This window comes from Genypterus blacodes, unplaced genomic scaffold (genome assembly GCF_046128005.1).
Source record: "Genypterus blacodes isolate CSIRO-AG114 ecotype Tasmania unplaced genomic scaffold, CSIRO-AGI_Gbla_v1 ptg000026l_1, whole genome shotgun sequence".
Classification (NCBI taxonomy): Eukaryota; Metazoa; Chordata; class Actinopteri; order Ophidiiformes; family Ophidiidae; genus Genypterus; species Genypterus blacodes.
Genome location: NW_027466839.1, coordinates 1,791,027 through 1,816,206, shown reverse-complemented (window position 1 = coordinate 1,816,206; position 25,180 = coordinate 1,791,027). Strand labels below are relative to the sequence as shown.

The window sequence follows — 25,180 nt, the reverse complement described above, 5'->3', positions numbered from 1 at the left end:
TTTCACACATCACATACATTTTGTCGGCCATAAGAAGCTCTATTCAGCATGCAAGTAACGGCTGTATTTACATCTTTGTAACTGTAGGGGTTGTTGTGCAGAGTCAGGGACATTGACCCATTATGACATCACAACTCATTGTGATGCCATAGGGGCCAGTCTACCTGACTTGGCACAGCACCCGTTACAGGCACAAAGACAGTACATATAGTTGTTTTCAGATGCTGAAAGGTACTGATGTGAAAAATCCCACGGTCCCCTCAAGGAGCCAAACAATGTTATGATTGCATTTCTATACAAATATAAATGTGGCTTGATTGCATTTTTCGGAAAAAACACTGAAACTCAGCAGCCGAGACAAGAGGCACCATATTGAAAATCTGTCTTCGAGCTTTGGCTTTTCAGCTTTCAATAGTTTCCAATGATGGAAAAGAAATGTTTTTGTACATAAAATGCAAACTGTGTAGAGCTGACAGGAGCAAGGTAAAGTGAAGACTGCATAGACCGGCAAGCAGAGGGTAGTCAGCTGACATGGGACACGTTAAAGATGGAGTAGATAACTTTTATGGAGGACATTGTGTCTATAAGGTCAATATTTCATGCCTCCATATTCTACCAAATCATGTAATGTTATCTACTGTGTCTTTATTAATTATATTCTATACTATTTGGCAAACATCTAGTAGCAAATAAAAATCAAACATACCTCCAAAAATAGTTTTGATAGTATTGTTATAAGAAAGCTTACATGTATTGCATGCATCACTGGTGAATATACTTTCATATATCTTATTCAATATGGGCACATTCATATTGATGCCTCCTCTTCCACTCTGTTCAGTCACTTCCCCCGCACAGCTTCAGCAGCATCTTTTTGTAATCCCCAGAGGTATCACCCTAAAATAACGCAGTCAGAGTATTATCATTAAGTTGTGAAATCACATAAATCATGAAAGGAATCTAAAAATAAATACATGATGAAGGGAAGAGGAAGATATTACTGTAGTGGCGTTGTTGGTGTGACTTACTGAGATGTCCGTGTACAGTGATTTCCCGTAGGCCTGCAGATACGCCTGTCTGATGTCCAGCATGTCCACCTCAGAGCGGGACACCATAATCCGGATCAAGGTTCTGTCCTTGGTCCCTGCTCCCTGTTAACACACACCAAGGGTCATCAAAGTGAACTAAGATTCTCTGACTGTATTATTTGCTCTTCACTTGTTTGAATAAATAATAACTATACCTTCATGGCCTTGTGGAGCCTTTCAGCAAAGTAGGCAGGGGTATTCCGGATGCATTTGACTAACAAAAAGAACCAAACATTCATGTCAGTCATACTAATCACAAAAGACAATTTAAAATGATTCAAATAGAAAAGTCTAACATCATATGCTTTTGCTTTTTGCGTACATAATTATCTGAAATTGAACTGGACAGCATGTGCGCTTTTCTTTTTAGGTGGATTTTGCCGTTCACTGTTGCTTTCAATTTAATGTGGAATTTCAAACCATATTAATGACAACATTCAATGATGACGCACTTTCTATTATGAAAGTGGAAAAAACAGTTCTGGATTAAATCAAACATTTGATGCTTTAGAAGTAAATGCACTCTTTTCTACGTGTTCTATTTCTACCTCTCTTCACTTCGAGATCTGCTCTTCACTTCATTTGCGAAGACATTTTTTAGAGATTTCTAGGAAAGCCTTTGCTGAACCTGACAAATGTCCTGAGGAATGACTTTAGTATATACTTATACGCCTCGATGCATTTTGTTTTTAAGGAAAGCCGTTTCAGCTCGGGTTGAGGGTTGGAAAATGAAAGCCTCAGACCCTGAACGTACCCACAGCCACCATGCCAGACTCCACGTTGCCAGACATTTCCCTGCAGATGCTCTTCTCGATGTCTCTGCCACACATCTGCTGGTACTCCTGGAACACTAATGCACACCAGAGTCAAAGATCAGACTGTTGTTACAGACTATCATTAGGAGGGAGAAACAACACAAACACATAACAAATGACGGAAATACAGGCATATTATGACTTCTACTTGTCGTCAGTTGTGAAACATGTATCTAAAAGGTGAAGTCAGTTGACCTAATGTATAACTCTCGGTAAGGAACTGAAAGAGAATAGGGAAGAGAAGTGAAAGTAATAAAGAAGGATGACGATGTTTAAGCACAAACCTGCTCTGAGGTGTGGTTTGCTGCGAGCGCACAGGATGGCGTTAAACTGAGACTCATCGGTTCCCACTTTATTTTCTCCGGCAGCATACAATTTCTATCGCACACACAAACACACACAGACGTTAGAACATTATTTCCCTGACACGCCATTTATTTCCCCGACTATAAAACAAAGCAAATGTCCCAGTTGTACCTGAGCGTCCTGTTTGGCCATAGAAACGTCAACAGTTTCTCTCTCGTCACGATTTCCCTGGAGCGAGAAAGACATTAAACGTTACACGGGCAGAATGGAGGGCACATCGCTCATTCAAGAGCTCAAATCTCAAACAAACTAAGTGTGAAAAGTGTTAAGCAGCTACCTGACACAGAGACACCAGGAGGCGGCGGAAATGGCCTGAGGTGTCGCTGCTGATGGCGTCCTCCAGGGATTTTCCGTACTCTGGAAGGAGGCGTGGCTTGTTAGGGAAAGGACTGAAGTTTTTTGCATATGTGCTCCGCAAATGTTTGTTCAACCGCTGGCACGTTTGCCCATTTATTGTGCCACCAAGGAATGAAACAAAACCCAGTTGCACCACCTGAGGTCTAAGCAATGTTTTCTGCCAGTAAAAACAGAGTAACTGATCTGTATTAGATTAATGAATTCAAATCAATAAATACAAAAAACAACTGGCCAATTAGAACTCACCAGATTTGTAAATGTGGCTGAATTCATGGATCTCTGCATTGGTGCGTGAGGAGAGGATCTCAATCAGACAAGCTTCATCAGTTCCCGCGCCCTGCCCAGAAAACACAAAAAAGATATTAACACGCGCGTCGGCTTTCTAAGGTACGAATGACACGTCGACCTTCATTGTCATCAGTTGTTGTCACATTGTTGTGGTGTCAGCGTTTGGCATTAGGTGATGACTCATACAATGTGGTTAGGACAAAAAAACACATATCCACTAAGCCGAGGATGAGCTGGAGCTTCTAACCTTTATGGACTCTCTGAGCTCGGATGCATTAAAGTGCGCAGAGCTCATCAGCATGGCAAGAACCAGATGCTCAAAGTTTCCAGTGAGCTCAGACTTGAGATCGTGGCTCAGATCCTGAGAGGGAAAAACAAATGCGAGGACATAGTCAGTCTAGATGCATTTTCCAAATGGACAGGCCACAGCTTCAGCCGTTTCAGCTTCATTTCTGTGCAAACGTACCTTTCCGTAAGTGGTTTTGTAAGCGGCGACCATCGGAACCCTCTGCTTGTTGCTACGACTTCCAAGGAGCTCGATGATGGCGCTTTCATCAGTGCCTGTTGAAGATGTTTATAACCATTAATACGTGATATGACAAAGGGGGCGGAGCTAATAAACTGCTCATCCAAGATCAGTAGAGGACATTTTGATTTGATTTTTACTTATTTTCACCACAGAAAGGACAAATTGTGTGTTTCCTGAAAAGAAGCCACAGTTCATAGTGAACAACAACATTGAGTGCTGAGTCATACTAAAGGGGAAAGTGTTAAAAAATTGGGAACTCTGAGATTTGCGAGTTGCTAATCCATTTTTAACTTTGTCAATATTCATGATTACTGACCAAATCCCTTCATGGCCTTTCGCAGAACTTCAACGTCCCTCAGTGGATCAGCACCTGGATAGTCTTTAATAGAGCCTCTGAATCCTTTCTGTTAGAAAAAAATAAACAAAACATAACGTAAGATAAAACAAGAAAATACACATTTGTAATTTGTAGAGTTTGACATTTCCGTATTGTAGCTGTTGCTTACTGAAATAGCAGGTGTGTGTGGGGTGGAGGGGGCTCCACCTCCATATCCAGGCCCTGAGGGGCTCGCTGCTGGGTAATTTGGCATGGGCTGGCCTGGTGCAGGGCCTCCTTGGTATCCCTGTGGACCCCCACCTGGCTGTAAACACAAAATATCTGTAAGCACACGGCGACAACGTTCAGAAATGTTACTGTAGAGGAATTCAGGCTAAAGTGGACGGGTTTTGAAGGGGAAGATAACGTGACTTGATCACACACATTAAGTCATTTATGTAAAGTCATTCTATATGTTGTCAGTGCAAAGGTGAAGAATAAGATAATGTACCGCTCCATATCCACCTCCACCTCCACCTCCACCTGGTGCTGCGCCCCAACCACCTCCTCCTGCAAACAAAATATTGACATAACACTCATTACAGCATATTTCATTCACAGGACAACTCAGATCTCCCTGTGGGCTTAAGGTTTAGCTTTAGACAAGTGCACCCTGCAGCCTCACCTGCTGGAGGCATGGATGGATATCCTCCTGCCCCGGGCTGCGGCTGGTAGCCTCCAGCTCCGGGCTGCTGTGGGTAACCTCCAGCTCCGGGTTGCGGTTGGTAGCCTCCAGCTCCGGGCTGCTGTGGGTAGCCGCCTCCTGCCTGCTGTGGGTAGCCTCCTCCTGCCTGCTGTGGGTAGCCTCCTCCTGGCTGCTGTGGGTAGCCTCCTCCTGGCTGCTGTGGGTAGCCTCCGCCTGCCTGCTGAGGGTAGCCCCCTGGTGCTGGAGGGAAACCACCCGCTGCGGGAGGGTAACCACCAGGTTGGGCTGGGTATCCGCCTGTCTGTGGGGGGTAGCCTCCAGGTCCAGGAGGGTAGCCTGCTTGGGGTGGATAGCCCCCTTGCTGCTGTGGGTAGCCACCTGGCTGCTGTGGGTATCCACCAGACGGAGGGTATCCAGGGTAACTCATCTTCAGAACCTAGAGGGGACAGGAAATAGTAAATTGGTATTGTCACGTGTAAGCACATTCATAATACAGAGTGAATGATAAGCTGATGAAGTCAAATTAATGTTAGTATTTGCCTGCTCAAGCTTTTCAAATATGCAGTGTTTTGCTTTTCATCCATGTGACACTGAGTCAATATCTTTGTGCAGACATATGAGAAGATGTCCAGTCAAGAATCTGAAATCTTTTGACGTAAATGTTTCAGGAAGAATTTCCTTTAGATGAGCACACATATGTACCAACTTCCACCTCTTCAATTCTCTTTCCTCTTCTTAACATTTATTCAAGAAGCGCTAACTTTGGACAAACACTGCAGAAGAGTTCCTTCCACGTTACAGCATGTAGACCGACGTGTTTGTGGTGAACACCAACCAACAGAGATATGAAGCACTAAAAGGAGCTTTCACTTTTACATTTTATTTCAAGTTTCCATCCCAGAAAATATAACGATGTTTGACCATATTCCCATTTCTGCATGAATGCGGTATTCCTATCTGTCTAGAGGCAAAAGCAGCTTGATTACACAAACATCCTGCTCATTGTTTGGAAGGAAACACTGGAGTAAACAATGTATTGCACAATTGAGAAATTACACATGAGACTACTGCAGATCTTTGTTTTGTGAGTGAGTGGGATGTGTCAGATTGAAATTGCGCAAATGTTTAGAGGAGGAGATGGCATAACATTAGGAAGGTTGTCATTCTTTCCCATCTGCCATGCTGAGACATTGTTTGTATAAAGGTAAGAGATTTACTTCAAGGGCGTTTGATCACTCTCCTTTGGATCCTGGAGACTGAGGGTGAGGCTTTCGAGAGTTGGCAAAGATAAATGGCTGTCCATTTACGGTATAAAGCTCTATTTCTGGCTTAGACCACGGTCCAATGTTGTTGATTTGTTTTGACAGCTGTCCCACGCTCTTTAATAGACCCAATTGACCAAATTGTGACAGTATTGTGCTTTTGGAAATCAACGGGCTTTCAAAATTTCGCGTTATTCCACTTTGACCCCCACAAAAAAGCACGTAAACGCACCACCGTATACTCTTCCATCGCCCTTAAACAGATGTTTAGGGCGTCACGGGGAGGGATGCAAATGTTTGGAACATCACAGGCCTGAGATATGCAAACACGATTTAACGGATTCATCCTTTGTCTTTTCTTAAAATGTTGCTAAAATAATGCGTAATGTGCGAGCGTAAATTGCAGCCTTTTACTGCGTGTTTTGCGGATTACGGACTCCGCTGTCATTACGTAAGCAAACGCACAGTTGTAGCTAGCGTAGCATTTAGCAGCCAGGATACACAGTGAGGGTAAAATACAATAAAGTACATTTAAGCGTTAAATAAGGTATAAATGAGCGGTGAGGACATTAAGAGGCACATATTTAGATGTTTTGTTGTGGTTTTGTCGTTAAACTCAGCCTGAACACCGCGCGAGCCCGTTTACTCAGGCGGGGCTAATCCTACTACGTTGACACGAAAAGAAGATTTAAGCCATTTTGTCTAGAAACGTGCAACTAATATCTAATATTTTATCGTCTAACGCGCAGAGGTACATTTTGCTGACTTATACAACGTAAAAACAACAAGCGAGGGTCTTTCAATACAGAAGAGTTGCTTACTTGTCCGTTAGACAGCGCAGATCCAGGAAGAGCAGGACGGGTGGAGGAGGGTGGGTCCTGCGCATTGTTTCCGCTTTGCGCTGTGACCTTTGCTCGGTGGTTCAGGCTGAGGCAGCGAGGCGATGCCGGTGATTCACCGGGGCCGTGATTTGTCACGGGACGGGTCGGAGAAACCTTTCTCCGGAGAAACTTAACGACTTAAATTAAAGGACAATGGCTCAATTTTATTCGCTATTGCTCGTTTAACAGTATTCCAGATACAGTAGTATCTGGAATACGCAACAGGTGGCCGGGGGTAAAGGAAATGTATGGCGAGCTGCTGCTTCTTGTGACCTCAAGCGCCCTCTGTATATATTCTCGATGATTCCATGTTCTAGAAATGAAATGAATTATAGAAACATTTTGAAACGTCTTAAACATTTTTCATAACGATTGTGGATCCTAATTATGATAATAATGTTCAATCAAGTACCTCACACTCGCTTTTAACGTAACTTTTAACCTTTTAAGGATTAAAACTACAGAAGTGTAACCCTCTAGATTTTAAAGTCACTTTTGCCATTTTACATCTCATTGAATTTGGCTTTTTATAACTCGAGGCTGTGCTATGAAACTCCATCACTAGAGGGCGGCATTGTCGCAATGTTATTGTACCAGTTTGCCCGTTTTACCTGTACCTTACCTACTGCAGCACTCACTCCCATTCAAATAGATGAGCAGCAAAACAATCGGTAGAATTTTATAGATCATTCCTAGCTCCAAAAAAGGTAAATAAAACTATATTGTCAGTTAGGATTTATTGGTGAACACAAAATAATGCCCTTTAATTACACAGACAGTTGTTAGTAATGTATCCTACAGACCTCCAATTTACATCTGAAATATGAAAGTAAAGAACTTAGTACGCCAAACACGCAATACTGAAGAGGAACACTAGATAGCAGCATTGTGCTGTGCTTAGCAAGAAGTGTCTCACACTGAATATTTTAGGTAGGCAATTTTGTTCAAACACTATAATTGTTTGATTCAAGGCACATTTATGAACATGTGCAAGGTTTGTTGTTAATCTTAACCACCATTAAACACTCACTTTTACGTAACATCGTTGCTTTTCTACTCTGTTAGATGGACGTGGAAGAGGCAGAGACGTCTGTCTGTACAGTTTTACAACTACATGTACCAGTAAATATGACACTATTATTATTTAATCTACTTTTTTTCCTAATGATTCAATATACCAGATATGGGCAATTTCGTCAATCACTCTTTTATTTATTTATATTTGTCGGAGGATCTTGAATAAAATGTCCTTGGCAAAGCAGGGACATAGTTTGATGATGCATTCAAAGTGTTTTACTGATACTTTTCTGACTCTTCTGTGAATAAACAGACCACTACAATTTTGCACAGCTATGGACACGAGACAAAACTTGGACCCGCTCCCCCAAAAAACTTTAAAAACAGCCCTGGCATAAAATCTATAATAGAAAACATAATACATTTGCAAGTAAATGTGATAAACGCCTTGAGGGAAGATACAGCAGCCGTAAAATGTAACGAGAGAGAATCTAACTCATATTGGACCTCCTATTCTCTGTGACGCAACCCAGAGTCTCGCACCGAGCGCACCACCGGGATCTGACTGGCATTGAGGCTCAGAGCACTGCATGCCTCACTGTGCTCCCCCTGCGCTGCTGCTTTCCTGGAGCCGGAGTCCTTCAGGGCTCCCCGAGTGAACACAAGGACCCCCCTCCTGGATCCACGTAGCCCCCCCCTCCAAAACGGTGGGAATGACTGACCGGAGTCGGGCGATCCAGCAAATCCTACGGCTCTGACGGTGCTGTTAACAACAACAAAAAGAGGCGCAGTCCTTCCACAAAAACAAAAACAAAACCCCAAACATGATGTCTGCCATAGACTCGGGTGCTGCTGTGTACCAGCCGGCTCAGCTGCTAAACTGGGTCTACATGTCTCTGCAGGACGCGCAGAACAGCAGTGCTTTTGACGCGTTCAGAGCCGAACCGGAGATCTCAGCTCCGGAGCTGAACGCCGGCAAACGCAGCGTTGATCTAAGCTCTGCACTCAACTCCAACTGCCTCAACAACTTCTTCCATCTGAGGACTGAGGTACATTTTGTTTTATGAATAACACTCTTGCAGGGATGTGTCTGAAAGTTTCAATTGATTATCCACCTGATGCACTGTTGTGTTGTTGATGTCTGGTATGTCTGAATGATGTCTCCTCAACAAGCCTTGACTCACATTTCTTTGGCCCCAGGTTATTTTTGTTGCCCATACAGTAAAACCTCACCTGCATACCTTCACTGGGTAGTATATGAATATGTGTTTTGTACCCTGGTATAGTGCCTGTGTGTGTTCAGACTGTGTGTTCTGGTGTCAGTGTGCAGCTGGAGGAGGTATGGCGGGTTGAGCAAAGGCCTCTCACAAGGATTTAAAAAAGCCTAATGTAAGAGTTCACCCAGACTGGCCTCTGCTCAGTCAGGGGGGGAGTATGCAGTGTTCACTCATTAGGGTTCCTGGTGCTGCTTAATTTAATACCATCGCATTCAGAGGGAGACACACATAAAATACATCATGCCTGGATTAGAAATACAGCATTAATAATGTGTGTTTTGGCTGAGTTCACTACGACAAATCACTTTTTTCCGCCTTGGAAAAATGAAAGCATTTAATCTACATGACTGCAAACACACACACACACACACACACACACACACACACACACACACACACACACACACACACACATACATACATACAGGGCAGATATGCAGCAGCTTCAAGTTTCAATACTTGCTTGCCATATCAGTAAAAAAGCAAAGGAACTTCCCTCAGCTCAGATGACCGAATGAGGAACATGAAATGTGTGTGTTGATGGAATAACAGTTTATCTGACAACAATTATAAATACAGATTTCAAACACCAACCACATTCGTTTAGATCAACTATACTAACTATTAACCTGGTATTGTGTTTGATAACGATTGCATTTTGATTTGAATTTAGAGATTTAAGACTTAGAGTCTAAGACTGGACTTGGGAGTTGACTGCCAAGACTTGAGACTATTTGCGATTTGCAAAACAAAGCCTTAATCCCATAAAACCCAACTAGACATCCAACATACAGGTAGAAAAGGTCTACAAGATGCTCAACAATAACATGGCTTCCTAAGCATACATAGTCCTACACCGTTGCTATGGTGTTACTAGGTGGTAACTAGGTAATCTTGAATCAAATTGTGTGTAATTGTAAAGCACCCACCTGAATCTGCAGCTGTACACAACTTGTAGTTTGTTTTTAGATGTTTAAGTTTATTTTACAGCCAGGTATTTACTGCTTCTTCAATGTTCTGATCCACTTTGTATGCAGCAGTAGAATGCGGTGGTTTCCCTTTAAAGAGCAGTGATAAGATAAGTATACATGATCTGCACCTCCACCAAACAGCAGCAGACAAACAAGCATCAGACAATAAAGGCCAAGGCTTGTTTTCTCTGGAGTCGGTTGAGACAGAAACAGCTAGACTGAGACAGAATAGTAGACAGACATTCTACAGGTGGTTGATAACTTTGTGTGTGCCTGCTGAGTATCCAAGCAGCACAACACTTAACCAGCGTGTAAACCATAACAAGTAAAAGATGATGTAATGACCGTGTGCCAGGGAGGTTAAAGTTTGGCGACAGAAGAAAGTTTATATGATTAAGTGCAAAGAATAGACTTTATTCCTGTTTTTGTATGATGTTGTGCAGAGTCAAACTGTGTGGGCAGTTAGGTCCAAACACCTGGGAGAGACATTAGAATGTTCTTTCTTGCAAGCAGGCATATGCAACTCCAATAACATGTCCAAATCCAGACTAAAAATGGACCATAAACACAGAGTAAAGAGCCAGTAAAGTCATAAATAACCGAATAAATGTAGAAAACTGCACAATGAACTCAGTGGCTGCAGGTTTTTATACTTTTGATGTCTCCCACTGTGATGAACATCACTGTGCATCCAACCACAATTCCCCTTTTCTGTGATGTGTGGAGAGTAAACAGGCTGCGTCTGCGGGGCTTCACACTCGCCCCGTGGTGCCATAGCACCCATCTCCTCCACGCACACAATGACGCCGATTGTGCCGCACCAATAGGAGCGGTTGGAATAATGCATAACAAAGGCATTTTGTTCTGTTAAGGAAACGGACACTATTAGCTCACAGAGTAAATGCAGCACATCTGCACGGATGAAATAATGCTGCTACTGTCCTCCGCTGTGGTAAATAAGAGAATCAATCAGTGTGATGGACTGACAACACTGATTAAAATGCTCTTTCATGATATTCTTGAGTCAGCAATTTATCATCCGCGCAAAGGACATTTAATCGTCTTTTACGACGATTAATTCATATTCTTCCCTGCCAAAACAAATACGACATCAAGCTCCATCTGTGCTATGTTATGAGACTTGTAACAACATAATCAGGCTTGATCTGTTTATTGTGTATCCAATGGGGACGACCGTTCCTGCCAGGAAGTTTAAAGAAAAATAAACTATCATAAACTTTAATAACATATCTCTTAGTAAACCTTCAAATTACAAGATTCCCTCGTCAGAATGTTTACGGTTAAAGATAGCGTCCTCTTTTTCATTGTGGATGTTTCTGTATTGTTATTTATAGAGGGGTTAACAGAGGTTTCACTTTGTCTTTGGTTCACAGGTCAAAGGTAAGTCTGAAGTCTTGGCACTCAACTTCCATGTTAGGATAATTTACAAGTCGTGTCATTAGGTGCTAAACAGTAAAGTCATAAAACGGTGATATACTCTTGACACCACATCAAAGTCAAGTCACAAGTGTTTTTGATTATGGAAAACTGAGCCTCAAGTCAGCTAATGTGTCATGCGAGTTCACATCCCTGCTAATGAACTACTTTAAAACACTAAAACTTGACATTTTAAAGTTTTATTGCTGTTATTATATCACATCTTTCTATTTTTTGTGGTGGTTTTGTCTTTGGCCCTTCATCTGATGCCACACAGTACTTGAACACTTCCCCGCATTACAGCATGTTCATCTTGTTATGATGTTTTTTGTCTGACAGGCCTTGAACAACAATCTCTACAAGAATTCATCACCGTACGGCTCCCTCAACAACATAGTGGACGGCCTCAGCTGTTTGACGGATCACTTCTCCGATCTCTCCCTGTCCTCGGAGACGCGCAAGCCCAGCAAAAGGCCGCCGCCCAATTATCTGTGCCACCTTTGCTTCAACAAAGGACACTACATCAAAGACTGCCCTCAGGTGAGCTCTATAGGTATGTGTGTGTGTGTGTGTGTACGTACAGTCAGGTGCAGACACACACAAGCACGCAAACGTCAACACGCAGCGGCCTAAACTGGAAAGCTGCATTCACGTTAGAGGGTGAAGCGTTCAAACCGTCGAATACAAGACACAAACATACAAACTTTCAAAATAAAATAATCAGATTTGTCATAAAAATATCGGATTTGCTGTCTGATAAAGATGCAAACACACCGGATTATGTGTGTGAAACAAGGTTTGAGGACATGTCATTGACACCGACTTAGTAAAAACTACCAATTCCAAGTCCTGCACGTATTTTATGCTCTTATTTTGACTGCAGGTTGGTAACGAGCAGCAGATGCCAGATTGGATCTCTGAGCTGCCTTAATGAAAGATGATAGGTTTTTTCGGAGCAGAATCTGCACCCCCCCCCCCCCCCCTCCCCGCAAACACCAGAGAAATATTTCCGCTGCTTTTTTGTGCAGCTGCGGTTTCCCCACTGATCATTGTAACAAGGAAATACCTGCCGTTTGTCCGCTGTAATGGAAGTGAATGAGTGATGGATGGGATGTCCTGGTTGGTTTATGTTGTGTTGAGCTGAGCTGAGCTGAGCTGGCCGGGTAAACATTCATTGGTGAGTTACTGAAGTAGTAAGTAGACAAATAAAGCGGTTAATTCGCTACAGTGAAAGGTTTAAAAGAGAGAGAGAGAGAGAGAGAGAGAGAGAGAGAGAGAGAGAGAGAGAGAGAAAGAGAGAGAGAGAGAGAGAGAGTCAATCAGCTCTACATTCTTCCAGTCTGCTGCTGTGAAAGTGTTGTCACTTTGAATTATTGGTTTTAATCCCAACTATCCTGATTCAGACGTGGTGCAATATGTCAACAAAGAGGCGAAACATTGATTAACTAATCCAAAATAAAACTATTAAGTGTGAAGAAATCACATATTACACATATTGTGATAAGCGATCCTGCTGACAAGATGATGGAAGACGTTATTTCTAAATTCTACTTGAGGATATTCGGGGAATATAAGGACACATTGTCTCAAACTTATGATCACCGCGTTAGAACCATTAAAGAGTGCAAATCCAGCTGGAGGCTTTCACCCTGATGGAGCGCTGACCTATGTAAGGATGTAAAGTGCGTCACACTAAGTGGACGCTGGGATTCAACTCTATCCCCCCTGAGACCTTGACCACTTTTAGGTTTCTGGTTATTTACCAAATTTGGCGAAGATGGGATGAGACTTGGGAGGAGGAGGAGGAGGAGTAAGCAAAGGGGCAAAATGGCAGAAAATCCAATCAAAGAAGAAGTTAATTGCCTACATGCAGCTGCTATTGGAGCCACATCTGCACTCAAACCCACTCACTTTAGGAATGATCATGGCTTCCAACATTCATTGAAATCTGTTGAAGATGATTTGAAATATCCTGATAAATAGCAAACATACAAGCAAACCAAACAGACTATAAACTTCCTCACGGTTGGTCATGTTGCCACTTTGATCTTTAAACAGTTTTAACCCTTTCTAAAAGAGCCAGATTTGTGATTTTTGTGCCAGAGGCTTCAATCTGAAATTAGATTCAGCCTCTCTGATGTTTCGGGGCCTGACAGCTGTCGCAGGGGAAAGGGAACGCCGTAACATCTACGACAACACCAGTATTGCTCCAACATGTATCTTTCAAAACGGAGAATAAAGAGGCATTGTGGCAAACGCGTAAGATAAATCAAACTATTTAGAGATGATTCCGGATGAAAGAAAGGGGTTTTGACTGGAAATACAGCACGTTATTAGCGGCGGTGAGTTTCACGTCAGCTGGTTTGTGTTGGAGCTGCAGTGGCGAGGAATCAAAGAATGCTATGGCTCAGTAAGATGAGAGAAGGAGCACACAGGAAGTGGGTGTGCGGGGTCTCGTTTTTTTTTTTTTGCTGTAACGGCCTTTCGCTGAGCAGAATGAGGCCCCGGGTCCCTGCCAAGTCTGACAGAAAGTCTGCCGCTTTGATAATGACGCTCCAAGGTTGCCTGTTAAGGATTAAAATCAATTTGCATCAATAGAGAGAGTTTGGTTACATAAGCGCATTAAGAATTCAGTTAAACATAAACATATTAGATATACAAAACCAGCTGTCAGTGTCTTTTAAAGTGGCTATATGCTGCTTTTTGGTATTCCCCCCCTCGAATTTATTGTGTAACAGTCAGAGGTTGTGTTAAACATCCACACTGTCCAAACTCGCACGCAGTAAGACAAAGCATTAGATCCAGAACTGCACTAAAAGCTTTGTTTGGATTGGATCCTTTACTTCTGTAACACGTTGACATCAACTTGTAATCTTGTTAGACACACCCTCCACCATTCAAGGAGAGAGAGTGTTTGGACACAGGTGCTGCTGTTTAGCTCAGACCCCAGCGTGCCAATCAGAAGAGAGCAGGAGTCAATCAGTCAATCGTCATCCAATCATCCATCAAATTGCAGCAACAACAACAACAACAACAACAACAGGCGACTCTTTTTCAACTTGGACCTCACATTGGCAAAACATTCTTCCAGTCTTAGTTCATAATCTCTATCTGTACGTTTTCACTCCTTTGGTGACAGCAGCATGTGATCGGAGCTGCAGTTTGCTCGGGGTCCGCTCGGGTAAGACGTATTGACAAGCCGACCCCGAGACCTGAGGCGACACACTGCAGTACCTGAACTGACCTGATTAGACGGAACTGAGTTTTGGGAAACTGATCCGACTCAGGTTTTGGTTGTGAGGAACCTAATCAAGCCGTGAAGACCTCTGTAAAGAAGAAGCAGAGGAGGGGATCAGAGTGTTTGTCGGTCATAAAATCATCAAAATAACCCCTAAAAAATTAGCAACACGATTGAAATCAAGATGCTATGTCTCCTTTTCTAGTAGTACAAAAACAAAACAAGTATCTCAAACTTACAGGTAGGATACTTGAGTAGAGGTACTCTGCATGCTGTGGCCTGTCAGTGGTAAACACGGTGTTGACAGCGGAGTGAAGACTTGGGTTTCATGCTTCACCAGGAGGTTAAGACGTCAAAGGATTACTCCCGGTTATTTACGATTCTTTTTTTAAGGCCACGCCCCTTCCAAATGTGCAAAATCTGGAAAGCATTTCTGCTTGCTGGCTCTCTCTCTCTCTCTCTCTCTCTCGCTCTGCTTCGGAGCGATGATGTCAGATTTTATCATGTGTTGCTAATATTTCAGACCCCCAAAGCAATGATTAAGGAGCCGTTGTCATGACAAAGGCCTGTTGAGTCGGCGTGGAGCTGTACGTTCTCCGAGCTGCAGACGGATGAACAAACTCCTTTTTGTTCTTGCTGGCTGGAATCTGCGGCATTTTTATGCACCCAGGACAGCTGAGATACGTTCACTATACATTTCTGACAGTATGCTGGTGGAGCACAAACAGGCTTTATGACACGACAAAACCAAACTTGTGTGACAAAAACCTGAGCTGACCGCACGAACTGAGTCCTTTTCATCATAAATCCGCTTTCAACTTCACCTTAATGACTTATCATGCTATTTACAACAGCTGAAAGTTGTTTTTAAAATTATTTACTCACGGCCAGACAAGATAAGAGCCCCATCTAGATGAATTTACCACATTTTATATTCAAAAAGATCATAAAATATCACTACTTCCTTTCTTTTCTCTGTATTCTTTCATCCTTTTCTTCCGTTTCCTGATCTGACAGTGAAACTAACGGCGATTTGTCTCCGTGTGTGTCTTTTCGGTTCTCCTAAAGTACCTTTCCACTGCCGTATTACGATTTTGACACAATGATTTGCTTTTCTTTCTCCCATCTCTCTCTCTCTGTTTATCCAGTCAGTCCACATGTTGTAATAAGCAAAGTTTTCAAGCGAAGCCCGTTCGCTGAACCCTTTAACCGGAGGTCACAATCATTTCATGACCCGTGCCAATTAAGTTGCCGAGCTGAGTTACTGTAAAGGGAATACACAAGCGGCCGCATGCTGACAGTAAACGGGGTGAATGGCGGGAAAGGCTTTGAGCTAAATAAGGAGCGCATTGTTTCTCCAGAGGTGCTGTGGAAGCAAAGGTCAGGAAGTCAGGCGTTATTGTTCACTCAGCTACAGTCATCCTCATTTCGGTGCATGTGTGTGTGTGTGTTTGTGTGTGCAGACGACTCAGCTGGCAGAGGATCAGCTATCACTCACAGACATGCTCATTTAGAGTGATATTCCACCCAATTTCTGTGTTTTGACTTGAAACACACTCACCACTTGTGTCTCTAAAGGTTTCTGTTCTCCTCATTCACTTTACACTGCACGCTTCGCTCCGTTTCAATCGATGGCGACCACAATAACAACACAGCCTCACAAAATTATACAAATAAAACGTCCAAACCACGCTGGACAAAAGTTTTACGTTTGTTTTTTTTGTCACTGTTTTGATGTAAACTGCCTGTCAAAGTGGAGTGGGCGTGGCTTATCGAAACACGCTGCATTTCATGAATGGATTAGTCTGCTTGTAAACAAAGGCGGCGGACACTGCAAACACTCCAAAAATCAATCAATCATCAACATCAATCTATCTGGTGATGGCGCTATGACAACAACAGTTACATTTTGTCTCTTCAATAATAAGATAAATGACATCATTGACAGATAAAGTCACAATTGGATAACTACTACTATTAAGAAAATAGGAGTTACTGGTCAATACTCTTTCATGTTTGATCTCTAAGCTTTAGAACTTTCTTCAGCTTTGATATTGTATTTGAAGACGATTACATCCTGTCATTAACCAGCGTCATCACTTCGCTGAACCGTGTTGCTGATACATTTTACAGCCGAGTGTGTGACTGGTGAATCTCAAAGGCACGCCAGTTGATTGAGAGGCCTTTGGTCCTTTTGTTTTTACTGCTGATAAACGTCTTATCTGTCCTCTGGTTTTGGTCTGTGTTGCTCTTGGAAGGAGCGTCTGCTGAGGGACGAGCAAGATAGAGGAAAGCCTGGAATGTGGACGTATAGACTCCCACTGATAAGCAGCGGCTGTCATATGCTCAAAAGCGAGATGACATATAGGGAAAGAATGCTGCCGTGCTTTGAGTTTCTGGGGGTTTTGTGTGCGGTTGCGTGTTTTTAGGAGTGCATCACATCCCTTTTCCGGGAGGATTTGGTGACCGTGCGCCACCATTTTTTTCCATTTTGAAAGGACGCATTGGGAGGAAGGAAATGGAGACGATTGCGAAATGACAAGTGAGTCTCCGTGTTACTCCAGCTGCATTTACATCACACCTTCACTCGGAGTGGAGAAGTAGAAAATTACAAAGAAAATAAGAGCTGGAAGAAATTTAGAGCCTATAGTTCTGCAACGTTTCGGTACATCTGCTGACTCTGCTTGCCAGTGTTTCAGTCTGTGTTTGCAACATTAAAGGGGCTGTGCGATTACAGATCCAGGGCTCTATTTTTTGCGGGGTGTTTGCTGAAACTCTACTGTGCGCATTGAGTGAAAACAGGCCACTGCAGTCAGCATTCCTTTATGGGACCCACCCAGAAAGCCCCGCACGGTTCTGATTGACCAGCTGTGTAGGCTAAGCACTTGCTCTCTAGCCTCGACTGACTGGATGTATTTCTATAGGGGTAAACCTCAAGTTTTGACACTTTGATACTGTGCAACACCAACTCCAGCACAATATACTACACTATAAACACAAGGGGGACATAAAAAGCAGTAAATCAGGCTTCTCTGCAGTTGATGTTGATCTGAGAAACACCTGTTTCAAATTCCCGTCGTTCGGAGGAAAAGCAGGGAATCATTACTTTAACAAACTTTTGACGTAAAAAGTCAAAAATGATGACATACGGGTTGTAAAACAAATGCAGGAGTGTCGACTTTAACGTAGACTATACTAAGTATTATCCTGGCACCATCTGGTATAGATCACATTATGATTTATGACTCCAAACTCAACATATAGGACTTCTTGTTCTTCCCTTGGACTTGACAGTGTTGACTTGTGAGTTGAGTCTTACCTGAGAATTGCGAAACGACTCAGCCGCATTCATTATCAACATTGATACTTCTATCCCATCTACAGTATATTCCTATACGTCTTAGAAAGGATCTTTTTCTATGAATGATTGGCACTGACAGTCAAATGAAGCTGTCTCGTTGTTACAGACGCTCTGGGAGTCTTTTGCTCAGTTTGTGGCTCCTGAGAATCACTTTGCCAGAACCGATTATCTCAAGCAGGAACTTTTCTTCCCCTCAACGCTCAAGAAGATTTTGGAAAACACTCTTGAATGTCGCTCAGCTAGGTTTTGGGATGAAGCAGGCCTATTTTGCTGTTTGGTGTTGTGTGTGCCAGCCCACCTGCCCCTGTCACTCACCCAGAGTGAAACACAACGCTGCTGTACAGCTGCACAAGTCTTCAACTTGAACTGAATCAAGCAGCATGTTTACACATTATTGAGTACAATTTTCATGCTTTTAGTACTGGATTTGTGGGAGACTTCCTTCTTGCCTTAACATTTCAAATCAATATTAACTGTTTGATGGCAGGACTTCTACTTACTTATGTTAAAGTTGAAAGTTTAGAGCAGCCAAGAGATCTAGTGATTTAGTTGATACCAGTTTTGATAACAATGGCACTGATGGCACAGCTGCTGGTGTGGAAGTAAGTGTGTGGAAGGTTCCCTGCTTCACGCTGTTAAAGGAATCATTTGATACCTCCATGTTTCCATATGTGGACCATTTGGCCTGGTATGTTCTGGAAAAGAGGAAATGCCATTGTGTAGAACAGGACATAGGTTTGCTTCCATTCGCTGTAAGCAGGGAGCGTCTCACATCTCACTTCCCCCCATCACGGCTCTGTAGTTTGTCTTCAAAGGTTGAAGACAAACTACACATTTTGGTTGTGCTCATTAGGGTAAACCGATCGACATCATTGTATTTCCGGGTTATTGTATTTGCCAAGTTTGTCAAACATTTGAAAGTGATTGGATCTCCTTGCAGTTGTTGATTTTCCTTGGACTGAAAAGATTTAGAGTTGCTTACTGTCAGTCAAGCTTGTCAACAATCGAGAACACTACAGTCCACAGTAATTAACATTACGCAACAGTTCAGTCAAAGAAAAGAAAGCAGCTCGACATTGTGGAGCTGTTGAGTCTGAAAAAGAAAGAAAATAAGAATTCGGAGTCGGTGTTTGATTAGACGTTGAAGCAGTGAATGTGTTTTAGAGTTACACTGACCTGTCAAAAGTGTTTTCACTGTGTTAACATGAACTGGGCTGTAAGTCACGCAACATTTACATTCTACTGCGGTTCCATTCTGTGGTTTGAAAGCTTTAACGTAGGACAGACCTAGAACTCCTAGAACTGCTCGTACTATACAACCCTATGAGTCCTACGTCCTAATTAGTGGCTTTGTTGCAATCCTGTGGGCGTCCTTGGTTGTGCTACGGAACACATTTATGAGTATTTCTTTAAGAGGACCGAGTCGGTGGTTGAGATGAAGTGTGATGAGCAGGAATGTGGAGTTCTGCATTGAATGTACAGTGGGAGCAGCTGTGCACGGACAGAATCAGGGCAGGACCGTGTACATGTACTTCCCGGGCTCATATAGAGTAACTGTGACTGTGTTAACTGTCAGCAGAAGGACACACAACTGTGTCTCAGTAAACCGTCTGTGCTCGTGCAAATAAAATCCATAACAGACACATGGCATAAAAGTGGAAGATTTAGTGAGAGGAATGATTTGAAAGAATGAAATGTCTTCCAGCTCCCCGTTATTTAAAAGTGTATAAATATAAGAAACACATTTGTAAAGTAAACACCGACTGTTTTGCATCATTAATATGACATTGCACCCAACAAGACAACCGTCCATTCTGTATATCTGCTTATCCTGATCTCCAGTTCACTATACAGGCATGTCTTTGTGGGAGGAAACTGGAGCCCGCATAGGAAACCCACTCAGACAAAGCCAGGGCACAGAGAAGCCCTGAGTGGATTCTAACTCACAACCTTCTTGCTGTGAGGCAGACAGTGGCGACAGTACTTTTTCCTCTTTTGGGCAGTTTAATCATGAGTTTTCGCAATTATTATTGACACAAACGTCATCTGCATACATCTGCCATCTATGATCTCCTTTGTCATGTCCGCTAGAAGCCTATAAAACATTAACAGGAGCTCATTGTTGGTTGTTTAAGAGACATCAGATGGACCATCTTGAAAACCGTTATCAATTAGATAGATCAGGACATTCTGTCAGGCAGGACACGCATGGGACAAAATGTCTTCAACTGCACGTCTGGGCTCTGGAGAAGTGTTATGAGACAGAAGCCATTTCTTGAAAGAGTAGAACATTAAAGACCAAACAAGGACCATGTGGTGGTGTGCCATGATCTGACCAGAGCTGAAGCTTTTGGCCGCGACTGTAAAAGACTTCTATGGCACGACGACAACACAGCTCGTCACAATATAGAGAACCACACACTATCCAGATCCTGGGCCTGGATCCTAAAGAGGGCCCTGCACTTTAGAGTTTGATGGAGCTTGGAGGAGGACTAAAGGATGTAGTCTTGGTGTGCAGAGTTGATCAAGATGTATGCAGAAAGAAATGAGGGCAGAAAAGGAGAAAGTGCTCAACAAAATAAGAACGGAGCTGCAAGTTTGTTAGCGCAGAGGGATTGACCACATGGTGTCCGGTAAGGTTTAGTGTTCCTGCCTTTTCAGGGATGAACGTCCCACGGGGGTGTGGAATTGGGGTAGAGGGTGAAAAAGAGAGAAAGGAGGGGCGATGGGGGATTTGGAGTAGCCTATTGTTTATCCTGATGGTTTCCAGATGATGGCAGAGGGAGGCAGCCAGCCGTTCCAGGCCTCTCTCACCAGGCAAAAGGAGGTTCCAAGCCAAAAAAACGATCTGGTGCAGCTACAGAATCTGCTCCGAGGCATCGATCCTGCATCTGATTTCACTGACGAACGCCTCACTTATGGGGTTCTGGATGAAGTGCGTAGTAATGCACTTAATAAATTCATTTAATGTGAATTCATCTTTCAATAAAACTCTTTTTGCACACATGCTTCCTAGCCACAAAAATAAGTCAAATACAAAGAATCTGCTTCGGGGGGAAAACATGGTGCCCACATTCATTTTGATTCTTTTGTGTATTACGAAATTACATTTTAATAGCAAATAACCAATCGCATCTTTGAGGCAGAGAGAGACCGAAAACCAGACGGGAGAGAATGTCCGGCACGCTCGCTGCTCTGTGCGTGCAAGCAGCCTGATGAGGAACCCGGGTACATTTCTGCTGTTATTCAGTGGTTGAAGTACTCAGTAAGTGCAAGTATGAGGGAAAATACTACATAAGACAAACGTGACTATTAAAATACACCTAAATCCGGAGTGTGTGTTGAGTGATTGCTCGTGTGTGTGCGTTGTTGTCGGTGTGTCACAGCCATGGAAAGTGTTGAGTGTGCTGTGACCCCGTGGGCTCTGTTTGTTTGGCTTCTTCTACAGACTGAAAGCTGTTTCCCCCTTCAGGAACATGATGCTCTCTCTGCTCAGTCCCTCACAAACAGACACACACACAAGACTTCTGACCCCTACACACAGCGCCTCACAGTGGTCAAATGATGCAAACACAGGGGTTAAAAAAAGGTTTTCTCCTTGTTGTGATGGAAGAAGTCTCTTGAGTACTTCTAGAGGAAGGACAAGAAACAGGAAGTGACCAAGTTGGAGAGAAAAAAAGAAGGAAAATATATGGAAAATATATTCTAAATAAGGATATAAAGAAAAAGGAAAAAGGATGGAGAATAAAGGAAATGACAGAAGGAAAAATAATATACGAGCTATAAAATGTACATGTTGTACCAAATGGAGCCTTTCAGAATGATGACGACGATGATTATTAATGCAGTAACATGCTGAAGGACCAGTAATGATAATAAACACAAGGCTCTCCATGTCATCTTTATCTGGAAACAATTTCTGGCTCCAATTTGGAAAACTTTGGAGTGAAATCATGAAAATGTCTAAAAATGGAAATACACGTTCTTTCAGCCAAAACCTGAACAAATCTCTGGCTTTTGTAAAATTCATGCCTGCAGGTCATTAGAAGGATTATAAATTGCTCTACGGTTAAAATCGTTTTTACCTCCTTCCTGTTCTAAAATGTCTGAAACGCATCGTGCACTCATGCTGAAACAGATTCAAGGTTTTTATGTCCGACTGCAATATTTAATGAGTTTGTGTCATGTTGAATTAACCTCTGAATAGTTAAGAGTTTAGTTTAAATGGAAAACAAGAGGAAAGCAAAGAAACAGGGAGAGAGAGGAAGGAAGAAAAAGGAGGAAAAGGAAGGAAATGAAGCAGGAAGGATGGAATGAAGAATGATGGAAAGACTACAAGAACAAAAGAAGAAAGTCCTAATCTGCAGTGTAACTCATATGCACATATATTTCTATATATGGCACATTTCCCTGGAAGGCAAACAGAGGAAATGTAAGAAAAATGGCCGCATAAATTGGAAATCCACCATCAGATCTGAGTAAATGTATTTAGTTACTTTCCCTTTCCCCAGGTTTGATCTGTTGGGAGGCTTTACAAAAACCACATTCTGAGTTTCTCTTGGATTGCGGCCCAGCCAATAAATGTAATAATCTGTGATAACTTTTACTGACTCATGTTGTGAAGGTGACATCTGTTCTCGGTGCAAAATGAAAACAACAGTTCCGACGGTGGGCTTGGATTCAACCATCTCGTAGGCGAGGTGCTTCTAATTCAAACCAGTCGTTTTTCGGGATGATTTCTTTATGACGGCTTTAGGATTTTGTCATGTTATACAAGTGCGGGGTTCATCTGGGTTCTATTTCCTCCCCATGTGTGTGTGCTGATTGGTGGGCCGGGGCCAGCTGGGAGGGATGACTGAGGGCCTGAGGTATTTGTCCTGTAGCGGAGAAGGGGGCCGCTCCCATTGGTCCCTCCGTGGGCCGGGGCCTCCTTTACGCTCCCTCGGGAACACAGCTGGAGGGAGGGAATTCATTTCGGATGCGAAAGCCGAGACCCTCTCTCTTCTCTCTTAAAAATAAATGATGCTTAACCGTTACAACGCTGCTTCAAATCTCATGGAATAAAGGATTTCAGTTTGAAACATTGTAGCTTTGGTGTGTCATTCTACCAGGGCTGATTGATAAGTTCTGAGCCTGCTCGGAAAGGTCAAAAGTCTTAAAGAGAATATGGGCTGCTCATAACAAGGCACCATAGCCCAAAATGTGCTCCTAAAATTGCTTGCAGGGTGTGATTGATAAGTTCTAAACCTATCAAACACAGTCTAGGTCTAGGTTATTCAATCTCCTTCCCAATCAACACACTTCTGCTCATGATATCCCATTTGAGCGGTCCACACATATTATCATTACATTGAAAGACAGCAGCAGTTTTCCCGCATCCTGGACGTTATAGGATCACACGAGGAGCTCAAATTAATGCATCCGCAAGCAAAAACAAAGCATCCGGCTCACAACTTATCAATCAACCTTCTATAAATGCTTCTACGCCAGCAGGCCGCCCGTCGCTTCCCCCTTCTAATCACGGCGGCCTTTGGATTGGCTGCGGTCCAAAGAAACCAAACGGGTCAGACTCCTCCAGTTAAAAGGTGGTGAGAGGCAAAAACCAACAATCACTTTGAGATTTTCCTCTTTTGAAGCATTTAATAGTATATTGGTTTATACAGCGGTGTCAAGATGGTTTGCAGCAATCTCAAAACGGTTCTCTACTGGACGTGAAACTACGGAAACTGTAGATGAGGGTATCTGGTGTTTACGTTTTCTTGTAATTCCCCTTTTTCTGATTTGCCTCTATATTGCTCTTCACAGGCTCGACCCAAAGGTGAAGGTTTGACTCCGTATCAGGGGAAGAAGAGATGTTTCGGCGAGTACAAATGCCCCAAATGCAAGCGGAAGTGGATGAGTGGGAACTCCTGGGCCAACATGGGACAAGAATGTATAAAGTGCCACATCAACGTTTACCCTCACAAGCAGGTAGGGAACATTACACAGACTGAATACTTGAATCCTCACAGGACTCAGTAACCGCATTCTGAGCCTGGAGCCCAAAAATAACCAGTTTAACTGTGGAATATACAGGAAATTTGATAATGGGAGCAGCAAAGAGTCGAGAACCAACAAGGCAACCCATAAAGCTGCACAAGCTGCTGGGTTTGTTGCTTAAAATGTCAAGAAGCTTCAAATCAGTGCCACAATACTGATGGGGGGGTCATGACTTCTAAGGATTCAGCTGAATTAGACTTAACGATTATGGAAATATGGATGCAATGGTCCGATTGCATCACATCTATCTCCTCTTTAGTCCATACAGCCTAAATACAATCTTTCACTAAAATCTCTTCCCAACTGCTATGTGTTTATTTCAATTCATAGTAATCAGTTGTGTTTGTTCAGCAGCTTTCATTGCGATTCATCCCGAAAAACATTCTGTTCCTTCTAGCGGCCTCTGGAGAAACCGGACGGCTTGGACGTGTCGGACCAGAGCAAAGAGCATCCGCAACACTTGTGTGAAAAATGCAAAGTCCTCGGCTATTACTGCCGCCGTGTGCAATAGCAGCAACACACAAGCTACGATCCCCCCTTCTCCTCTTCCTCCTCCTACTCCAAAGATTCACCATGAAGGCCAAGGCTCCATTTTGGTAACTAAAAACACACAATAATAAACGTCATTGTACTGTAATGAATCTAACCGTTTATCTTGGCGATGTTCCTCAGTATTAGAGATTCATCGCGGTGGAAGTTTTGTTCAATATTTCTCAGCGGAGACGAGTACTATTGCATTTACTGGGGTCTCTGTATTATTATGTTGATATTCATATGAAGTCTTAGCTATGAAACATGAATCTTACCAACTGTGAATTAAGGCTACATTTACACTACAGGCCTTCACGCCCACGTCTGATGTTTACCCTAAATGACCGTTGAGGCCTGAACCTACAAACAAGGGCATATCATCAGACTTTTGCTTCTATTTAGGTTAAGTTTGTACACTTATCAGCCCCCTTTAAAATGACTATAGCATCCTCAACTAACCTTATCCTGTGTCTTCCTCATTATAAAAGAAATCTCCATGTCTTTCCCTGCATTTCGTGACTACAAACCTTGTGTTGCTAAGGGCTACAATTAATAAATCACATTTATAAAAGGTCCATATCATTGATGTCCTCTGAAAATATCTGCTTTATTGACCTTTAACATATTGGATAGGGGCCACGCGGGGTTAAAAACTCCCAAACAAACGTGTATGTAAATGTAGCCTGGGAAGCTTTCGCTCT

The 25,180-nt window shown here is 42.8% G+C and overlaps 2 protein-coding genes across 2 annotated transcripts; one reads left to right on the top strand and one right to left on the bottom strand.

Annotated features, from left to right (window-relative positions):
• Positions 1–335: 335 nt before the first annotated feature.
• anxa11b (annexin A11b) lies at positions 336–6,646 on the bottom strand. The gene is made up of 15 exons (XM_076143552.1): positions 6,549–6,646; positions 4,445–4,901; positions 4,271–4,329; positions 3,950–4,084; positions 3,760–3,847; positions 3,381–3,475; positions 3,162–3,275; positions 2,873–2,963; positions 2,547–2,626; positions 2,381–2,437; positions 2,188–2,281; positions 1,843–1,938; positions 1,244–1,302; positions 1,029–1,151; positions 336–897 (listed from the first exon to the last, which is right to left on the bottom strand). Exons 2-15 carry the CDS (start codon positions 4,890–4,892, stop codon positions 838–840), a joined length of 1,599 nt encoding a protein of 532 aa, XP_075999667.1. The 5' UTR covers positions 4,893–4,901; positions 6,549–6,646; the 3' UTR covers positions 336–837.
• A 1,520-nt stretch (positions 6,647–8,166) lies between these two features.
• Positions 8,167–24,540, top strand: LOC142993011 (zinc finger CCHC domain-containing protein 24-like). Its single transcript, XM_076143606.1, has 4 exons — positions 8,167–8,674; positions 11,650–11,850; positions 23,715–23,879; positions 24,346–24,540. The coding sequence occupies exons 1-4, from the start codon at positions 8,450–8,452 to the stop codon at positions 24,457–24,459; spliced, it is 705 nt and encodes a 234-aa protein (XP_075999721.1). The 5' UTR covers positions 8,167–8,449; the 3' UTR covers positions 24,460–24,540.
• Positions 24,541–25,180: the final 640 nt, after the last annotated feature.

Excerpts from the sequence above, each read along its gene's own strand:
- anxa11b (XM_076143552.1), bottom strand. The coding sequence starts at position 4,892 with ATGAGTTACCCTGGATACCCTCCGTCTGGTGGATACCCACAGCAGCCA. Across the intron at positions 2,282-2,380 it reads TGGCCAAACAGGACGCTCAG|AAATTGTATGCTGCCGGAGA; the intron begins GTACAACTGGGA and ends TGTGTGCGATAG. Across the intron at positions 1,303-1,842 it reads GTCTGGCATGGTGGCTGTGG|TCAAATGCATCCGGAATACC; the intron begins GTACGTTCAGGG and ends TCTTTTTGTTAG.
- LOC142993011 (XM_076143606.1), top strand. The coding sequence starts at position 8,450 with ATGATGTCTGCCATAGACTCGGGTGCTGCTGTGTACCAGCCGGCTCAG. Across the intron at positions 8,675-11,649 it reads TCTTCCATCTGAGGACTGAG|GCCTTGAACAACAATCTCTA; the intron begins GTACATTTTGTT and ends TTTGTCTGACAG. Across the intron at positions 23,880-24,345 it reads ACGTTTACCCTCACAAGCAG|CGGCCTCTGGAGAAACCGGA; the intron begins GTAGGGAACATT and ends TGTTCCTTCTAG.